Raw genomic sequence first — 20,134 nt, forward strand, 5'->3', positions numbered from 1 at the left:
GCAGCAATTACACATCTGATGCCTTTGTTTTCTAGGAGTTGTGATTTTTTTATAGAGCTATAATATTATTTAGGTCTAGATCAAATTAACTATATTTGTGCAGGTTTTAATGATTACCATTAAAACATGATAAAGTTGCTTCAGTCTTTCCACTTAATGAACTGCCTGAAATACAGAAAAGGATTACGGGCAATACTTTTAGATATTGATTTATTTTATCACTTAATTAACAACGCTAACATAAGGCATGTAATACACTACACACAACTGATGCTCAAATGCAAATTTATTTTACAGAACGAAGCAGGACATCATCTGTTACGTAAGTACATACAGTACTATACTGAACAGTATAATTCAGAGCTGGCATTAGGAAAATTCTTACATTAAATGCTAGACTGCAACATATCCCTGTAACATTGGAATCTTCGTTTCAGGCATGGCTACCAAACTAGTACATGTGGTTTAACACCATGTTTACAAAGGGATGCAATAAAGGAATAATAAACAGAAGGCGTAGTATATTATCCAGGGCTGTTATTATGACATACAGAAACAATGTTAGCTGCCTTCATTAAACAAAAGCTGATTTACAAATCATTGTAAAGCACTGCAGTGGCTGCAGAGTTCTTGTAGGTTAGAAAATAATAAATGGAATGTCAGAAGGTCATGAAGAGTCAGATTCAACTAAGTGACCGAACAACAACAACAATTCCAGCAAGACAGTGCCATATCAGCAGATGTGGTTATAGCTCTGACTGAAATTACTTGGATCTGTTGTGCTGGCACTGCCTTTGTATATGTGCATGCGTGTGCGTGCATGTGTGTGTGTGTGTGTGTGTGTGTGTGTGTGTGTGTGTGTGTGTGTGTGTGTGTGTGTGTGTGTGTGTGTGTGTGTGCAATGTCAATCTGTCTGTCTTACTACCTAGATATGCATATAGAGATTACAGATGCATATACAGACAAACAGCCATACAAATATACTTTTGAAAACAAAATGCTGCAGCATTCACTTATTTACAACCACAACTGCTCCTTTAAAAAGCTCACACTGGTAGTCTGCATTGAGGCATGACACACCTTCGGTCTAGCCATACATTTAACCCGGTTGGGATTTTTACATTCATAGAGCTAACACAGTGGTATAAATTTAAATTTATTAAATGCAACTGTTTTGCAAATTCAGCAGAGTATAATGCCAGCTTTATTGTTTTGGAATATCTTATTTCATGAAAGTCATGCACAACAGAACTGACAGTTATCCTAAGAAGTGTTTTCTGAGCTGTGAAAGCAAAAATAAAAATCAAGGAATCAGATTCTTGAGTTACAGTTCATCTAGCGAATCATAACATTCTGCTGAAACTGGTAAGCAAAACGTCCTTAAGCCAAGGAAAGCGCGTACATTTCAAAAGTGCTGACAGATGAAGGCACGCTTGTGCCCACAGAAATTATCATTCCATTGACCTGGATCTGTAATAAAATATTAACATTTATTATTGTTTCTTCTTATGTCTTATCTGCTAGTCAAATTAATAATGCTGTACAAAAACTCAGCTTAGGGCTGCCAAAACAACAACTTATTTATATTTAAATAATAGATTGCTATCAGAAGTCACACTCAGCTTTTCATACTCTTCCTTTTCAAAGATGTAAAACATAACTGCTTCTTATATTTTTGCTCATTAACAAGGCAGGCAAAATGTCCCAAAAGACAATTTACAATCATGACTTAAACAAAATGGTGAAAGGAATACATGTGTAAAAATATTAGACATAAAACATAGAATATCACAGTAATGCAGAACAAATGTATACAGAAAACATGAAAATAACTTTAGAAATAAGACCACAATTGATAAGTTAAAGTAAAAAGCATTGCACTGATTTCCAGTAATATCACACTGATATTTAACCTTCTGCTTTAGTAAAATGTTATTCTTTGAGAGGATCTCAGAAAATCAACTATCTTTTCAGTGTTGATAGATTTATATTGATAGGTTTCGGAACGATAACACTTTTAATAGAAAGATGTTTTAACTGGCTGGCCAAAGGAAAAGCAAAAGTCAAGGTAGCCTGTGTCAGAAAGAGGCAATGAAAATGTAATTTCACTGGAAGGGGCAGAATGTAAAACCAAGCATTAGTCAACATATGTCATCTATGTGTAAAGTCAGTTAGCATGTACCACTGCTTGGCTACCACATGGCAGATGCCAGCTGGCATGACCATGACAACTGATATTTCATCTCACATATTTGTAGGTACATATGATTATGTAAATGTACCTTCTTATTATATGCCCTTCTAGTCTCTGTGGGTCAGTCTCAGTGGCAAGGAAATCATGCATATATAAACAGAGGAAAGTGGACTCTTTTTTTCTGAGTCACATGTGCTTGACTCATGCATTTTCATTTACTGTGTTTTTGAAAAGTGATTTTCCAAATTTGAATTCACAACATAGTGGAGTAGAATACGTGCTTTGCCAAATTACAAGTATTTCCCTTTTCAAAAGTGTACTGCAATATCAGAGGTGATTATATTCATACCTCTCAACCTCTTAGCACAAGAAATCTGGACAAGGTCATAAATAAAAGTGGGACAAAGGCCCAAAAATCGGGACAGTTTTAAATATTGCTCTAACAAACTTAGAAAGTTGATAGAATGACAGGTTTTGCATCAGCAGGAATTTTCTGAAGGATATGGTCTGAAACTCAAATGTCGGTCAATAGTTTTGAAGTTCAATCTTTAAAAAATTACCACTAATTTGCCAGAAAACCACAATTTTATGAAAAATGGACCAGAATATGAGGCCAAAATCCGGACATTCTGCGAAAATCTGTACAGTTGAGTGGTATGTTATTGCTTAAGAAGTACTATTCTGACTATGTGCATAAACCATTATTTGCATTCAGCAAGAAAGTTTTGCATCTTTATACCCAAACTCACAAAAAAAACTGTTATAAAAACGTGTTTGCTTATACAGTTAATGTATTTTAACTACGTCCTTCACAGCCCCAGTGATGTAACTTTTTAATCTGATTATCTTGCGTTGGTTTATTTATTATTAATATAACAGATGAATGGACTAGTTAATAGCAGATATACTCCACAGATTAACTGTGAGGAAGCCTTATGAAGGTGACAACTGCTGAGATTTCCTGTTCTGCTTCTTCAGTCCACAGCTTGCCACCTTCTCAATTTTCTCTTGTTCACATGCTCCGGGTTGCATACATTTTCTGATGGTGTATGCCATGCCATCACATACTGATCTAGGAGAGTACACCTCATCCTTGCACACCTCACTTTGATCCCGGTCACTAAGTAAATACGGCCAGCAAGAAAGAGAAAGAGAAAGAAGCATGAGAAATATAGTAAAAAGTGTACTTTCTCCACATACAGGAAGAATATATTCTCCACAACAAGACAGACAGGATGTTGGAGAAAGTAAGCTGGTAACAAAAAAAAAACTATTGGAACACGTGTTGCAGATCAACTGATATGGTACTAATAAAATATATCTGTTTTATCTGACTTGTAAAGCCTTCTGCAATGGACTGTAGATGGAAAGAACAAACATTTAACAATAAACTTTCTGGGATACAATGTTTAGAGGAAGCTTTAAAGACTGCAAGAGTTAAGAAGTTTGAATCCTGTAATGCTGATGCTCCAAATGGGGGCCAACAAACACTAGAAGCAGCTACTTCCTTACTGGGATGGCCCTTGACAGCAGCATTTTCTAATACGTGGTTAACTGTTAGATGGCAAAACTCATTGCAATTAATAATCCAATTATCCATATAATCCAATTATATCCAATAATCCAATTATAATGAGAACCAGATTCAGGCCTGCTAAATCTAGCTTTGTTTGTATAACTTGAGCACTGATCCAGAAAATCTTTTTTGGGAGAAGGTTCCCGTTCACCCTAGTAAGCAGGGGTGTGCAGTTAGAACTTGTCTGATTGAAGACTGCTGGAACAGGGCTCAGTTTTGAGCTTTTTTTCTGGTTAATTGGGTAACTTGTTTATCAGTGTGTTCGTTTTCTATTGTTTTATATATATATATATATATATATATATATATATATATATATATATATATATATATATATATATATATATATATATATATACATAAATTGCACTTTATTCATCTGCTTTTACTGTATTTGTGTTTCTTCCTACTTTGTTACTGGGGGCATTGACTACAACTCTGATCTGCGATATATAACAATAAGCATCCTTTTCTGTGCTTTTAAACTGTTTTTTTGAGTGTATCTCCTTTATTTTCTGAAAAAAAAAAATATATATATATATATATATATATATATATATATATATACTTGCCTCCCACCTTTCTAAGCTAGTATAGTCCAGTTTTCAGGTGAGTGCTGAATTCAGGGTTGTGTTACAAATCTCTGTGTTTGCCCATACCTTACTTGGATAAAATGAAGTTTCTCTGTTCACCTCTAAGAGAGGAGAGCTTTGAGCAGCCTATCTGTCCCTGGAGGAGTGGTTTCAGCCCAGAAATTAGTAGTTTATTGACCATTTTGGGCTAATTTCTATCTCTTTCATTTCCCTGGTATAAATACCATATTTACCCGGTTTTGTGGGCTGGGCAGCTAGGATAAAATTATTCCCGGCTCCACAAAGTCTCCTTTTCAATTTTTCCCCTGGAACTAGACAAACTTTCAACTTAAGCACTCAAGCCAATCATTTCTCAGCCTGGCACTTGCTCAAAACTTATAGCAAGCACTTATAAACCCTAGCACTAGACCCTCCTGCACTGTACAAGGCTCTCTATTCAACCTTACCAGCCATCCAGAAAAACAGTTCACTGTACCTATCCAGGCATGTCCAAAGGGCAGTTTCAGGTGTTCTATCCAGTTCAACTGGTGAATCTGGGCATTTTGAGGCAATGTTACAACTGCCTCATGTACACAGACAACCCCCTCCTCCTACCACCAAACACTAATACATGCGAGAGATGCAGTTATACAGCTTTGTACAGCTCTCTCAACCCAAGACTGGATCAGACAGTCAAGAAGAGAAGGGAAATACTTGCATCACACCACCAGTCTTACATAGACCCATTAAACCAGCACCGGTAAAAAACACACATAAATACATGAAAACATACTCGGAGGCTCTAAATAAAAATCTGCAAAACCAACCGAGACCTCCAAAGGAAACATCCAAGCAACCTCCAACCCCCAACACAAACCATGAAACACCTATTTCACAAAACCAGTGTACCATGCAATCACAGCCTTTAAGGCAAAATAACATGCCCAACACACTAGTAATAGTCAGGCACACTGACGTCCCACTCACTAGGCTGAATAAGGAGAAGGTCGGGTGCCAAGATCCGCCTCATAACACAAGTACTCAGGTCACTCCAGAACAAGTACAAATATGACTCTATCATTGTCCATGTTGCTGTGAATGACCTGAGCCGTACCTCCCTGGACTACATGAAGAGTGACATGGAAGAGCTCTCTGATCAAGTAGCCCAGGCCGGTATGACCCTGACCCTGAGTAGCATCCTGCCCTCACCAAGAATGATACCATGGTATAAAGAAAAAAAATCTCGATTTCAACAATTGGCTAAGTTTCTGGTGTCATTCAAAGGGGATCCAGTGTCTGTCCACCTGGGATGACATGCTCGACAAGCCACACTGCTTCGCTAGAGACGGCTTGCATCTGTCACCCTTATGCTTTCGAATACTGGCCAAGGCTCTTGCCATCCCCATAGTGCCTTTTTTAGACAAGGCTCAAAAGACAAACTCACTGCCACAAACAGCACAAGTAACAAAAAACTGAGGGTAATGCTACTCAATGCCAGAAGTCTAAACCTCAAAATGCACACATTCGAGGCACTCCTCAGTATGGAGAAAATCGATATATGTGCAGTAACAGAAACCTGGTTTAAGGCTCCAGAGAGCACCCCAGCACTACCAGGCTACAACTCATACCATACATTTCAACCACAGAACCCAAACCGAAATACAAAATGTGGGGGCGTATCCATATTCATCAAGGATACCCACACCTCCAGGTTAGTGACACAGCACGTCCCTACAGAGATCATCCACGTGCAACTAACAATGGGCAAAACTGCAATTCAAATTGTAGCTTCCTAGAGATCATCCACCATGTCCCAGGACCCCCATTCCGCATTTCTGGAAATACTGGGAAACATAAAGGTGCCACCAAACACCCTAATATTGGGTGATTTCAATTACCCAAACATTAACTGGGAGAACTATTGAAGTACTAACTCCCTTGCCCAACTTTTCCTAGAATTTATAAACTCAAATGCCCTGGTTCAACTGGTCAACACTCCCACCAGAGGTGACACCATATTGGACCTGGTCCTCACCAACATGGCTGTATTCCACACCAGAGGTCAACCCCTCGCTGGTTAGATCTGACCATAAACAAATCACTTTGGACATCCATATTCTGCCCCCACTCCCGGACAAGAAAACCACTGTGAAAAACTTTTCAAAAGCAAACTTCATGTTACTTAAGACCGAGGTTGAAGGTTTCAAAGCCCCCATGCTGATGGATAACACTGTCCAAGCTGCAAAATCCTTTACTAATGCATTCTATGGGCAGCTACAAGAATGCATGGATCATGCCATCCCAAGCAAAACCAAGACTCACTCCTCCAAGAAAAGGAAACCAGTCTGGTGGACTCCTGCCATGAACAAGCTATACAATAGAAGAAGGAAACTAGTACAGAAAAAGAGTAAAATCCCAAGAAGGGAAGACATCCCTGATCAGTATCAGCAAGAAACTATGATCCCTCATAAAATCATCCAAGGCGAGCTTTGAAAGAAAAATTGCCAAGGACTCCAAAGATAACCACAAGGCATTCTTTAGCTATGTCAAGAATCTTGGTGGCAATGCTGGGATCTGCTCAGAGTTAGTGCAGAATGGAACAAAATACACTGAACCAACCAATATCGCCAACATCTTGGCAGACGGGTTCAGTGCAAACTTCACCCCCCTCTCACCCCCAAAAGGGCCCATAACCATACCAGAAGAATGTAGAGTCCCTGAAATCACAGACACTCAGGTTAAAATAGCCCTCTCCAAAGCCAAAAACACAGCATCAATGGGATCGGATGCTGTCCCAGGCTGCGTCCTACACGAGCTCAAAGACGAACTAACCCCTCACTTAAACACACTGTTCAAACTCAACCTCTCCACAGGCTACATACCCATAGAGTGGCGCACAGCAATGGTTATTCTGCTCCACAAAGGTGGAGCCACAACAGATCCCGGGAACTATCACCCTATAAGTCTGACTAGCTTGGTCTGCAAGGCTATGGAGCGCATCATCATGGAACTCATTAACAGAGACATTGGGAACCTCCAAACTCTGGACCCTACCCAGTTTGGCTTTGTTAAGGGCAGATCATGCCTCCTAAACTTGGTGGACTTCTTTGAGACAGTTACCAAGGCTATAGACGAGGGAAAGGTGGTACACACAGCCTACCAAGACCTCGCTAAGGCCTTCAACACCATTCCCCATTTTGGTATTATAGACAAGCTCACTAGCCTGAACATAAACCCCTACGTCACAAGATGGGTTGCCAACTGACTCACAGACAGAACCCACATGGTGAGAGTTGCGGGAGCTAGGTCCGACTCTAAACCAGTTACAAGTGGCGTTCCCCAGGGCTCAGTCATAGGACCCCTCCTGTTCGGCATATACTTCTCAGAGGTACAGGCAAGCACAGGAGGACTATGGCTGACCAAGTTTGCAAACGACTGCAAACTAAGGGCTATAATTGACTCTCTGGCTGACACAGACATCCTTCAAAAGGGTCTTACTGAAATGGATATCTGGTGTCAAAATCATGGCCTCAAGCTAAATGCCAAAAAGTGCATAGTCATCCCCATTGGATAAAACAAAGTACCCACAAACTACCACATAGGTGGTAGTCCCCTAAATACGGAAGACGTAATAAGGGATCTGGGGACCCAAGTAGATAGTAATCTCACCTTTGATAATCACATTGCCAAAGTGGTTAGAAAATCCTTCTATGTGGCCCACCTAATCACAAAAGGGTTCGCATCCAGATCAAAAGAGGTCATTGTGCCCCTCTACTCATCACTCATCAGACCCATCATAGAGTACAGTGCCCCACTTGGGATGTACCTTACAACAAGGTACTTTGCAACAGCTGGAAAGACCACAGAAGTACCTCACCAAGAGGATCACTGGCCTCAAACAGATGCCCTATGCAGCTCGACTGAAGAAACTCCAGTTGTACTCGGTTGCATACCGCCTACTCAGAGGTGATCTCTGCCTGACATACAAGGCCATGTCCAACCCAGAATTGATGGACATGCTCCACCTAAAGACAACCTTATCCCCTCAAGCCACACGCTCTAGGGATCTAAACCTCACCACAGCAATAAATAGGACGTGCTGGAGGGATAGATTCCTGTTCCAGAGACTTCCCATGCTTTGGAAGAAAATCCCAATCTACATTAGGCAGAGCTCCTTGCTAACACTCTTCAAAAAAAACCTTGATGAGTGGATGGAAAACAGAAAGTTTACCTCGAGGATCACTTCAGTGCCTCTGCTGGACAGAGGCACAGGGAACTAATCTAAGGGGGCGGCAAAAGCCAACACATTCTGGCTAGGCTTATAAATGCCTTCGGGCAGATAGCCTAGTACCAGCCTATGAACCTATTGCTTAGCAAGTACGAGACACTTTCTTCTCGAAGCAAAGGAAATGAATAGCTGTTCTTTTCCTGCACTCCTTCACTCTATTCAAACAAATCCTGAGCTGGCAGTACATGTCCAATGTAGGAAGGTCACTTCCTGCCCATGGTCTATGCTTCCACAAAAATGGAGAACAATGGACTGGTTTAAGTACAATTCTGGTGCTTTTGGCAAACAGTGGATTCCATACTAGCAGGGGAAGGAATGGGCTCATGACCCATAGGGGAACTGATGGTTGGCAGGCATGAACGCAAAAAGAACCTAGGAAATAATGCTATGATTTACCTTAACTCCACCATTATGGTACTTCAGAGTTTAATTTATGTTGCCTCTTTGCCTTCACTATTTATTTCAGTATATGTAAAGTCCTACTTGCCTTTCCCCATACCATGCATCACTTCTTTTCCAGTGTTTCTGAGCTGATTCCATTTTTGTTATGTAATTGGAAAGAAATTGGAAAGGAATACTTGATTTGTGTGAAATATTAAATTTATTCCCTACAAACAGGGACCTGAAACTCGGAAATGTTGAGAACAGTTGTGATGGTTAGCAAGAACAGTGTCTTTCATGATAAGAATTTCAGAGCTGCCAGATAAGCCAGTAGGAGCAATTAATGGACAAGTATGTTAATTATGAATTCAAGCCCCAAGGATGAGAGGGTTTTTTAAGCAGGAGATGAAGATGAAGAATCTCTTTAGGAATCTTCTTAACCAGTTAATGCTATGCCGCAGGACTGCCCTTCACAAGGCCACGATGTGCAGAGCTGCTGGAAATGTGTCCACTACCTGCATTAGCAGGAGTGAATCATTCTACACATATGCATTAGACACTAACTGAAATAGCTACAGGGAGAACTACTGCTTTCTTAAAACAGAGAAGTGACAACTGCAAATTTAGAGCAGGAAATGAAGTATAATGGTATTTAAATTATTTAAAGACTACCTTCATCAAAATCTTATTACTCGTGCTATATATAAATCGCTGTTGAATGCTGCATGTATAGATTTCCTCATTGTGTGTGAAAAAATACTGTTAAATGGTACATGTATGAAATGAATGCTTCCTTTAATGTAATAATTTTCTGGAACCTTTTTCCCCAGGCCTCCGCTGTAAAGGGTTATCATAACCAGTTGGGCTTTTCTGGTAAACAAAAGCAAATAAAATAAAAATAAATAAAGTAATAACATACAGACTCTTTTTGCATGTCTTTTTTTGACTTGAGGAATTCTTTAAAGGATAAATCAGTTTTTTAATCTAACTTGGTTATAGTTTTTGTAGTTTTGGTTCACCTTTTCAGACATGGAAGCTGGCACTTTGTTACATATTATTTACTTTTAAGTCATATTATGTGAATACACCAAGATGCCATTTTACATTTCATGTCATTAGTAACCCTCACCATTGCTATACATCTATTTATGTTTGACATATAGGTCATCTACTTTAAATATTATTGCATGGATTCTCAGTTGCTATACATTTAACATTTAACTATTTATCTTGTAATTGCCAAATCCCTGTTTCTCCTTTCCCTTCTGCCTTCTCCATCTATCATGTTGTACACTTACCTTTCCAGTTATTCTGTATGGCTACTTACGAAGAGGACAAAGGATATTGTGGTAACCAGCCAGCCCATAATTCCTATCTTCAGTTTGTCCTCCATTTAGTGTATGCCTCGCAGCATAAAGTCTGTTATATTATACAATATGCAGAGCTAATTGTAAATGAAGCTATCTACATGGAGCTGGAAGTATAACATATCTATTGGCCTACTAATTCGGCTCCAATTTTAGCCCCTTCCCCTTAGTAATCTCTCAAGAAATGCCATCAAACATAACCCCCCCAACCATCACTTGGAAACAGGTGTTAAACACACGCTCCATGACCACAAATATTGCATCACTGTGCCCTGATAATATCCCAGGATTCCACCTAAAAACATGAAACATGACTTATCAGGACCACTGGAGTCACTATTTAACCATAGCCTGCAGTCAGGCTTTGTGCCATATGAATGGAGAACTGCAACAGTCATCCCTCTACATAAGGGTGGGCCTTTTATGGACCCAGAAAACTATGGACCCATTAGTCTGACTAGACTCATATGCAAAGCCATGGAAAGAATTATCATAGAAATAATTAATAATGAAATTTGAAACCTCCAGACACTGGGTCCAAGCCAGTTCAGTTTTTGTCAAGGGAAAATCATGCCTTCTGGATCTGGTAGACTTTTTCAAGAAGGTTACCAAGGCAATGGATGAGGGCAAATAGTATATAGTACCTACCTTGACCGGGCCAAAGCATTTGATACAATACCCCAATCATGCATTGTAAACAAACTCTTGGAATTAGGCATAAACCACAATTTTACATGCTGAATTGTCAGCTGGCTTTCAGATAGAGCCCAGGAAGTTAGGATAGGAAAATCCACTTTAACAAAGAGGCTGGTCAGTAGCAAAGACATGCAGGGCTCACTGTTGAGTCCTCTCATTTTTGTCATCTACTTCTTGGAAGGTAAGGCCAGCATTAAGGGCCTCTGGCTGACCAAGTCTGCAGATGATTGTAGACTAGAAGCAGTCATAGAATCCCCAAGACACAAATAATTCAGGCAAATAAATTGTGCCATAGACACAGTTAAAAACTCAGTGCCAAGAATATATAATGACATGCTTTGGAAAATTGGCTACTCCAGGAAACTACTTAATTGATAACATGCTCCTCAGTAGTCAGGGGTTTGAAGACGTATTTAGATAGTAACCTCGCTTTTGACCAATATGTGTCTAAGGTAGTAAGGCAATCATTCTATGTTGCTCAACATGTAAGCAGGGGTATGGCATCTAGGTCCAAGGAAGTCATGGTTCCACTGTGTTCAGTCATCATCATACCCATTATTGAGTACAATACCCCCTTCAATATGTACCTGACCAAGCAAATGCAACAACTGGAATATCCACAGAGATTAGTCACCAAAAGAATACACTGCATTAGCAACATATCCTATGTAACTCACCTCAAAGCCCTATCCCTATACTCTTATCTCTTATACACTTTTGAGGGGTGATCTATTTTTGGCATAAAAAGCATTCCAGGTTCCGACTCTGATGGACCTTTTGCATATCTGCAAAACAAATAGAATTAGAAGTACCCAATCCAGGCACTTAAAACATGCTTGCAACATAAATAGGACATACTGGAGGGACAGGTATGTGTCTCAGAGAATACCCCTTCTCTGGAACAGGCTTCCCATCTATGTGAAGCAGCATTCTTCCCTTACCCTATTCAAACATATTTATTAATTTTTTGTGTTGATCTGCGTCAGATACTTTGGGAAAATCTAGATGAGACACAGCAATGACCACCCCATGGCCTACAAATTTGGTCATCTAGTAAAAAAAATCTATTAGATTCATTGAAATCCATTGTTGCCTTTGGTTGTGTGTTCCTTGTTTCAAGGTACTCAGCAGTGCTTGTTATTCTTAACAATGTTATCATCTGTATTACTGAGGGGAGCTGTCTAGGCCTGCAGTTTTCTGTTTTTGCATTTCTACCACCTTTACAATCGGGTACACATCTGATCCCCATATCCCTGGAGTTGTGCATCTTTCTCCATATTCATTAAGAAGAGCAGTAAGGGACTACCTGCTAACACAGGAGTTGGATTTCTGCCTATCATGTTTGTAGCCATGGATTAGTTATGAACCTGTTTCACTGGAGGGATGGTCAGGAAGAAGAAAGATTAACTGTCCAATTATGTATACACTTCTCTGAAGGGAGGCTGGCCTATAGCTTATACAAGCAAGGCCTCCTTCTATTGAAGGCATGGGACTTTAGCTCCTTCTATAAGACACTGTGCATCACTTTATGCTTTATATCATCCAAAACAGGAGAGAATAACTGGCATACCTGAAAAAATGCCTCCATTACATAATACTTTATAAAATGCCAGCACATTCCTACCCACAGTCTTTCTCCAGCTTCTTGATCACAGACTTATGGTTTGTGCCTAAATGAGCAGTTTAGGACTCTGATTGACGATTAGTGTTTACAGCTTTTTGAAATGATTGCAGCCCCTAACTAGGTATTATTAACAGCTATGCAAAGGCCTGAGAAGAAAAAATCACAAATATAGGAAAAGTTGAGATCCCTTATAAAAGATTCTTCAAAGCTAGCTATGAAAACAAGATTGCCACTGATTCTAAGGACAACCACAAAGCATTCTATAGCTATGTCAGCAATCTCAATGGCAACACTCAGATCTGCTCTGAGTTACAGCACAATGGCACAAAAATTACAGAACCAACTGATATTGCCAACATCCTGGCAGATAGGCTCAGTGCTAACTTTACCCCCCCCCCCTCACCCCCTAAAGGGCCCATATCTATACAGGAAGAATGCAGAGTCCCTGTAATCACAACTTCACAGGTAAAAGCAGCACTCTCTAAAGCCAAAAACACAGCATCCATGGGACCGGACAACATCCCAGGCTGCATTTTACATGAACTTCAGAACGAACTGGCTCCCCACCTAAGCACCATGTTCAATCATAGCCTCACGTCAGGGTTTGTTCCCACTGAATGGCGCACAGAAACAGTTATCCCATTCCACAAAGGGGGAGCCACCACTGATCCTGGGAACTATCACCCTATTAGCCTGACGAGACTGGTCTGCAAGGCCATTGAACGTATCATCATGGAATTCATAAACAAAGACATTGGTAACCTCCAAACTCTGGACCCCACCAGTTTGGATTTGTGAAAGGCAGATCATGCCTCCTGAAGCTGGTCGACTTATTTGAGGCAGTCACCAAAGCCGTAGACTAGGGTAAGGTGGTTCGCACAGCCTATCTTGACCTCATCAAGGCTTTCAACACCATCCCCCATTCTGGAATTATAGCTAAACTCACTAAACTAGGTATAAATCCCTATGTCACAAGATGGGTTGCCAACTGGCTCACTGACACAACTCACACTGTAAATGTTGCAGACTCCAAATCTGACTTCAAGCCAGTGACAAGTGGAGTACCACAGGGATTAGTCCTGGGACCTCTCCTGTTTGGTATCTACTTCTCTGAAGTACAGGCTAACACAGAAGGCCTCTGGCTAACAAAGTTTTCAGATAACTGCAAACTAGGAGCTATAGTCGAGTCCCCAAATGATGTGGACATCCTACAGAAGGGTCTCACTGAGACAGATGCCTGATGTCAGAGCCATGGCCTCAAACTCATTGCCAAAAAGGGCATTGTTATCCCCTTTGGTAAAAACTCTGTACCCATGAACTACCACATAGGTGGCAGTCTTCTTAACACAGAATGTGTGATAAGAAACCTTGGGACCCAAGTGGACAGTAATCTCTCCTTTGATAAACATATTGCCACAGTAGTCAGGAAATCCTTCTACATGGCACACCTCATCACAAAAGGGTTCTCATCCAGGAAAAAAGAGGTCATTGTTCCCCTCTACTCGACACTCATTAGACCCATTATAGAGTACAACGCCCCTTTTGGAATGTACCTCACAAGACATCTGCAGCAGCTGGAAAGGCCACAGAAGTACCTCACAAAGAGGATTACTGGCCTCAAACAGATGCCCTACACTGATCGTCTCAAAAAACTCCAGCATTACTCTGTAGCATATCACCTACTTTGAGGTGATCTCTGCCTAACGGACATGCTACACCTAAAGAAATCCCAATCCCTCCATGCTACACGCTCTAGGGACCTAAACCTTGTCACCACAATAAACAGGACTTGCTGGAGGGATAGATTCTTGTCCCAGAGACTTCCCATACTCTGAAACAAGCTACCCATCTATGTCAAGCAAAGTTCCTCATTAACACTCTTCAAGAAAAATCTTGATAAGTGGATGGGAAATAGGAAATACACCCTGGGGATCACTTCTGTGGCTCTGCTCGGCAAGGGAACAGGAAATTAACTTTCTTGGGTTGGCGTAAGCCAGGGAACTTTGTTGGCTAGGCTTACTTAGGCCCTTGGGCCGATAGCGTTGTACCTACCTACCTATGAACCTATAAAAAGAGTAACTAAGGATATAACTAATTCCCATTATAAGTCGTCTAAGATTCTGGATTGTATTTCAAATATTTTAGCATTTTCCCTTTAGTATTTTAAGAGTTCTCACAGAAGCATTTCTTCCGTGAACAGACTGTTACTGATGGTCTTTTCAAAAGTGATTTTTTTGGATAAATTACTTAAATCTTTTTTTTTGAATGCTAATGAAATAAATACAGATATTTGTCTTCATGGGGTCACACTCTGCTCATCCTCTCTCATAAAACCTCCCTATCCCATCCTTTGTCTTCCTTTATTTCATGTCAGCTACTGTCTCTGCCTGTGTACAGTGACCTATATTGTTCCACGCACCAGTCAGAGCTTTCTCATAAGAATCTGTTCAGTGAGATCTCCTCTGTGAAAAACTGACCAGCTAACCTTTTCCAAGTGATCAGCAGAATCTGCATTTTGGCTTGTCTGGTCACTTAAAAACCTTTACTATGCATGACTGTTAATTACCCACTTGGTTCCTCACAGACAAGGTAGACTTTCGCTATGTGGGAGGCATTTCTTGGAGCTAACAGTAGACTAAAATTCAGTCATGACAGAGATATACTATAATGGGCTTGGGATGAGTTTCTGATGCCTTTAATTTTAAAGAGTTCAAACAGATGTTGCTAAGCTTTTACACCCCTTCTGGGCTTGACTTAGGGACAGCTGAACTATTAATTAATGTCTAGCCTAAATGTCCTAAACTCTTTCATTTTGTAAATTACCTTACCCCTTTGAAGATTGCCTCCACTTCACTGGTAAGGTTAGTGACAAACTGATATGTAAATATCTGGGATCCTACTGAATTCTCATGGACTCTGGGATACATTTCTGTCCATTCTTTAAGTTGCCACAGTATTATGACTACACTCACTAGTGGTTAATCATTTCCAAGTGACAAAGGAACTGAAGAAGTATTATTCAGTACTAGTTCTTCCTGACATTTCTGCTATGTTTCACATAGTTGACCATCGGATCCCCCTGATATACTTGGAAAGCTACTCTGAAGTCTCAATTAAAGACCTCAAGTGGTGTACCTCCTACTTTGAAGGATGAACTGAGAGTAGTCTTGGGGGGTAACCTTTGCCTCTTCTTACTGTCAGCTGTGAGGTCCATAGGGCTCTGTACTGATCAGTGGTCAGTGTTTATTCACCATGTGAATAGTGTCAATTAGTGACATATTTTAAGGAAAGTTTATTGCCTTTGTTACATAGATGGCAGACACTTCTTTCCCAAGAATGCGTTCTACTCAGATGACACTGAGGGCTGTTTGGATGGGATCATAACTTGGATGAATGCAAACAAGCTAATTCAAGTTTATTTGGGTCATAAACTGGACTTTCTTCCATGGGGTGTAATGGAGGAGGTAGGGATGATGACCAGATGAGTTTCCGGCACAAGATTTCAGCCTTCTTTTGTTGCTGTTTTCATACCTTTAGGAACATCATCCATATTAAATAACTTATTCCACCAGAGAACTAATAAAGTACAAGGCAAGTATATTGAGAGGTGATTCATGCCTTGCCAATATCACCCTAGTGATGTACCTCCAAACCTTTAGAAGGGCAAATCAGGTCAGACCAGGAATTCATTTGGATATGCCCATCCAATTACCAAGTTCATCTTGAAGGATACAAGGGTGTCACTCAGCTTTACATGTAAGGGAAATTTGTTTCACAAATGAGGTAACAGTAATATACATGTCCCTTCAGCATTAATTATTAATTCCAGTGTTTGTGGAGCTTTTTGTCTTGTGGAGATGCAAAGGATCAAAGAGCATTGGGTCCTTAATGGCACAGAACACAGGATATAGCTCTACACAGCAGTCTATAATAGACACAGTATAGGGACAGGACTGCCAGGCTGTCCTGGTAGCCAAAGGTCTTTAGACAACTAATCTTTTTGTTAGGAACCACTAGGATTTCTGTAGCTGTGTGATGCATCTGTTTACATAAATGTGGAAGGAAGCATTGAACTCTGTAACTGGTCTAATAATAACTGAGTACAGGGGAATAGTATCCTCCTTTGACTTGGATAAGATGCATTTAGAAAACAGTTGTGCTGGATTGAAGGATTTATTGACTTTTGATGCTATGTGGTAGGCAAAGGAGATGGAGTTGGTAACCAAGGTGCCAAGATCGCTGACAACCATGTGTGTTTGGAGTAGGGTACTGGTTATGCTGCAAGTGGTAGATCAAAGCTGTTTACCAGATGCTATAATACTGCCTTTTCTCACATATCAGGAGTTTGTCCTATATTTGTTTGGTACTGCTGTTTTTATAAAGTTATTTATATGCTTATACAAAGTTGCTGTAAATGCTTCTGCATAAGCCACTCTGCTTTCTGAGTTTAGGGAGGGTTGGAATTTATCTATGCCATTGCTTAATATGAGGTAGTTAGCCTTGGAAAAGTTTGTAAAGTTTCTGGGAGTTTGGGCTTTATATTTAGGTTCATAGGTTAGTACTAGGCTAACTGCTCTTGCGAGCCATTTTAAGCCTTGCCAGTTATCCCCTGTGAGATTCAAACCCTGTACCTTGTGTTTGTAAGGCAAACACCTTAACCATTAGGCCACCCTCCCAACCCTTTTTCAAGGGTGACTGATTTTTATCTGATCTGAGCAGTAAGGACCATTATATGGGAGGGGGGCAATATTCTATTATTATATTTGTGAATGCCAGACCCAAGATATTTGTTGCCATAGTAGCAGACTAGCTATTCCAGGGTGTCATGTCTGCATTGACAAAATCCAGGAATCTTTGAGCCTGCATGTTAGTGGTTGTGTTTGTATCCCTCTTTATGGTGGGATAGTTGAAATTACCCATCAATATGGTGTTGGGTTGAATGGTGAGTTACCGCAGTACATTCAAACACATTGAATGTTATCCTGAACCACTGAGTCATAATTGGGGGCCTATAGCTAGCAAGGATATGGTATAGAATGTACTGAGGTCAATTGGACATGGAATAGCTCAAGCTTTCATATTGTTTGATTAATCTTGAGGTGTGCTTGCATTTTATGTAAATTGATACACCTCCACCTCTTGTCCCTTCACGTGTAACAGCTGATTTAAATGCGTGGAAGACATTATAGCCTTGCACTGTCAGGATGCATTACATGGCTATAAACCAAGTCTCAGTAACTGCACAGATGTCAATACTCTCAAGCAGTGGTGTAGCTATGATTTTCAAATTTGTACTCACGGCTCTCACACTGCCACCCCCCCCCCCCACACAGCTTTTCAGTTGGCACTTACCAACTGTCAAGCCAGCTTCCTATTGATATGTTGATTCATTTATTCCTTCATATCCAGGGTCTAAGTTTATGGGGGGGGGTCCTGGATTTTTCACTCTGGTGAGAAGTGAGGTAGGGTCTGGGAGTAGAGCTATGATCCTTTGTGGCCATTTTCTTCCCGTTCATCCTAAACCCCTCTCTTAAATGCTAACATCAGTGTTAGGTTGGGCAGAAATGGTAAGTAGACTGAATGTGTGCCCTGCCCCAGGACCATAAGGTTGCCTTGCCTACTGTTGTCCTCCTGCCAACCCCAACTTTGAATCTTTACAATGAGCTCTATATCTTCCACTGGAGAGACACTTAGCAATGTCCCTCTTCCCCATGATAGGTGCGCTCATCCTTCTTTCCAACCTCATCAAGCACATAAGCTGCTTAAACTCGGGTCACCTGGGCTGCATTCAGGATTTTTCTGACTTAAACAGAACATGCTGGAGACAGATATGTGTCCCAGAGACTGCCCCTTCTATGGAACAGGCTTCCCATCCATGTGAAGCTGAGTTCATCTATTACCCAGGTTAAGTGCAACCTAGACCAGTCAATGGATAAATGAAAATTTACACCAGGCCTCGCACCCATGTCCCTTATGGACACAGGTAGCTTATAAATGCGTGGGCCTCAATGTCCTATTTGGATGCAGAATATCATTATTCTTTCTAGACAACTTGGCTAGACTTAGAAAGGCACCTGGTCATTAGGCTAGTAACACTCTATAAATGTTTTGGTCCCTTACTCCTAAAATGTGTGGATTGTTGCCAGTCATCGGGGAATGAAGTCACTAAATAATGACATACATTTGAGTTTCAGACTTTATTTCCTTTAGAAAATTAATGCTAACACAAGACCAATAATTAAAATCTGTTCCTATTTTTGAGCCTTTGTTCCCCCTTTATTTTAGCCTTCATCCAGATTTCTTCAGCTGAAATTTCCAGAGATATGCAAACCTCTTCACTGTTGCTGCCAGAGGTTGATCACCCTCTGTCTCCTTCTCTCCCTCTCACACACACACACACACACAAACACACACACACACACACACACACATCCATCCATCCACTGACTTCTGAACACAAATCATTTAAAATATGCTCCTATTTTGAGCCTTTGTCTGCTCTTAATTTTAGGCTTATCTGGATACCTTGAGCTGAGAGGAAAGGTACACAAACCTATACTTCTCAACTGTACATATATTTGCCTCATATGTTTGGTCTGTTTCTCATAAAATTGTGGTTTTCTGGAAAATCGAGAGTTGCAGTCATAAAATAATGACAGTCGTGTGAGTTTCAGACTTAATACAGTGCAGAAAATTCAGGCTAATGCACAACCTGTTGTTCTTTCTACTACGTTTGTAAGAGCAATATTTAAAAAGTGTCTCTATTTCTGGGCCTTTGTCCCCTCATTATAGGTTCATAGGTTCAAAGGTTCATACTAGGCTATCTGCCCTAGGGCATTTATAAGCCTAGCCAGAGTGTGTTTGGCTTTCGCCACCCATTTTAGTGTACTGTGCCTCTGTCTAACAGTGACACAGAAGTGATACCCAGGGTAAACCTACGATCTCCCATCCACTCATCAAGATTCCTCTTGAAGAGAGTTAATGAGGGACTCTGCCTAACCTGGACTGGGATTTTATTCCAGAGTGAAGGGAGCCTCTGGGTTATGAATCTGTCCCTCCAGCATGTCCTATTTATTTCAGTGCTGAGGTTCAAGTCTCTGGAGCATGTAGCTCGATGGGATTTGGATTTACTGAGGTGCAGCATGTCCATTAATTCCGGGTTGGACATGGCTTTATATGTCAGGCACAGATTGCCTCTGAGCAGGCGGTATGCCACTGAGTAGAGCTGGAGTTTCTTTAACCGGGCAGCATATGGCATCTGTTTGAGCCCTTTGATCCTCTTGGTGAGGTACTTTTGGGGTTTTTCCAGTTGCTGCAGGTGTCTGGTAAGGTACATCCCAAAAGGGGCATTGTACTCAATTATGGGCCTGATGAGGGATGAGTAAAGAGGCACAATGACCTCCCCTGATCTAGATGTGAATCCCTTCATGATAGGC

At 40.7% G+C, this 20,134-nt stretch overlaps 1 protein-coding gene across 1 annotated transcript in view; it reads right to left on the reverse strand.

The window, feature by feature from the left end:
* Positions 1-268: 268 nt before the first annotated feature.
* Positions 269-20,134, reverse strand: part of LOC122809479 (lectin-like) — a 297,360-nt gene continuing 277,494 nt past the window's right edge. The window contains exon 5 of the mRNA XM_044081025.1: positions 269-1,470. Coding sequence (XP_043936960.1) covers positions 1,406-1,470 — 65 coding nt within the window. The 3' untranslated portion in view covers positions 269-1,405. The remainder of the gene's footprint in view (positions 1,471-20,134) is intronic.

The sequence above is a fragment of the Protopterus annectens genome, chromosome 1.part1, assembly GCF_019279795.1.
Source record: "Protopterus annectens isolate FY-2018-M chromosome 1.part1, PAN1.0, whole genome shotgun sequence".
Taxonomy (NCBI): Eukaryota; Metazoa; Chordata; order Ceratodontiformes; family Protopteridae; genus Protopterus; species Protopterus annectens.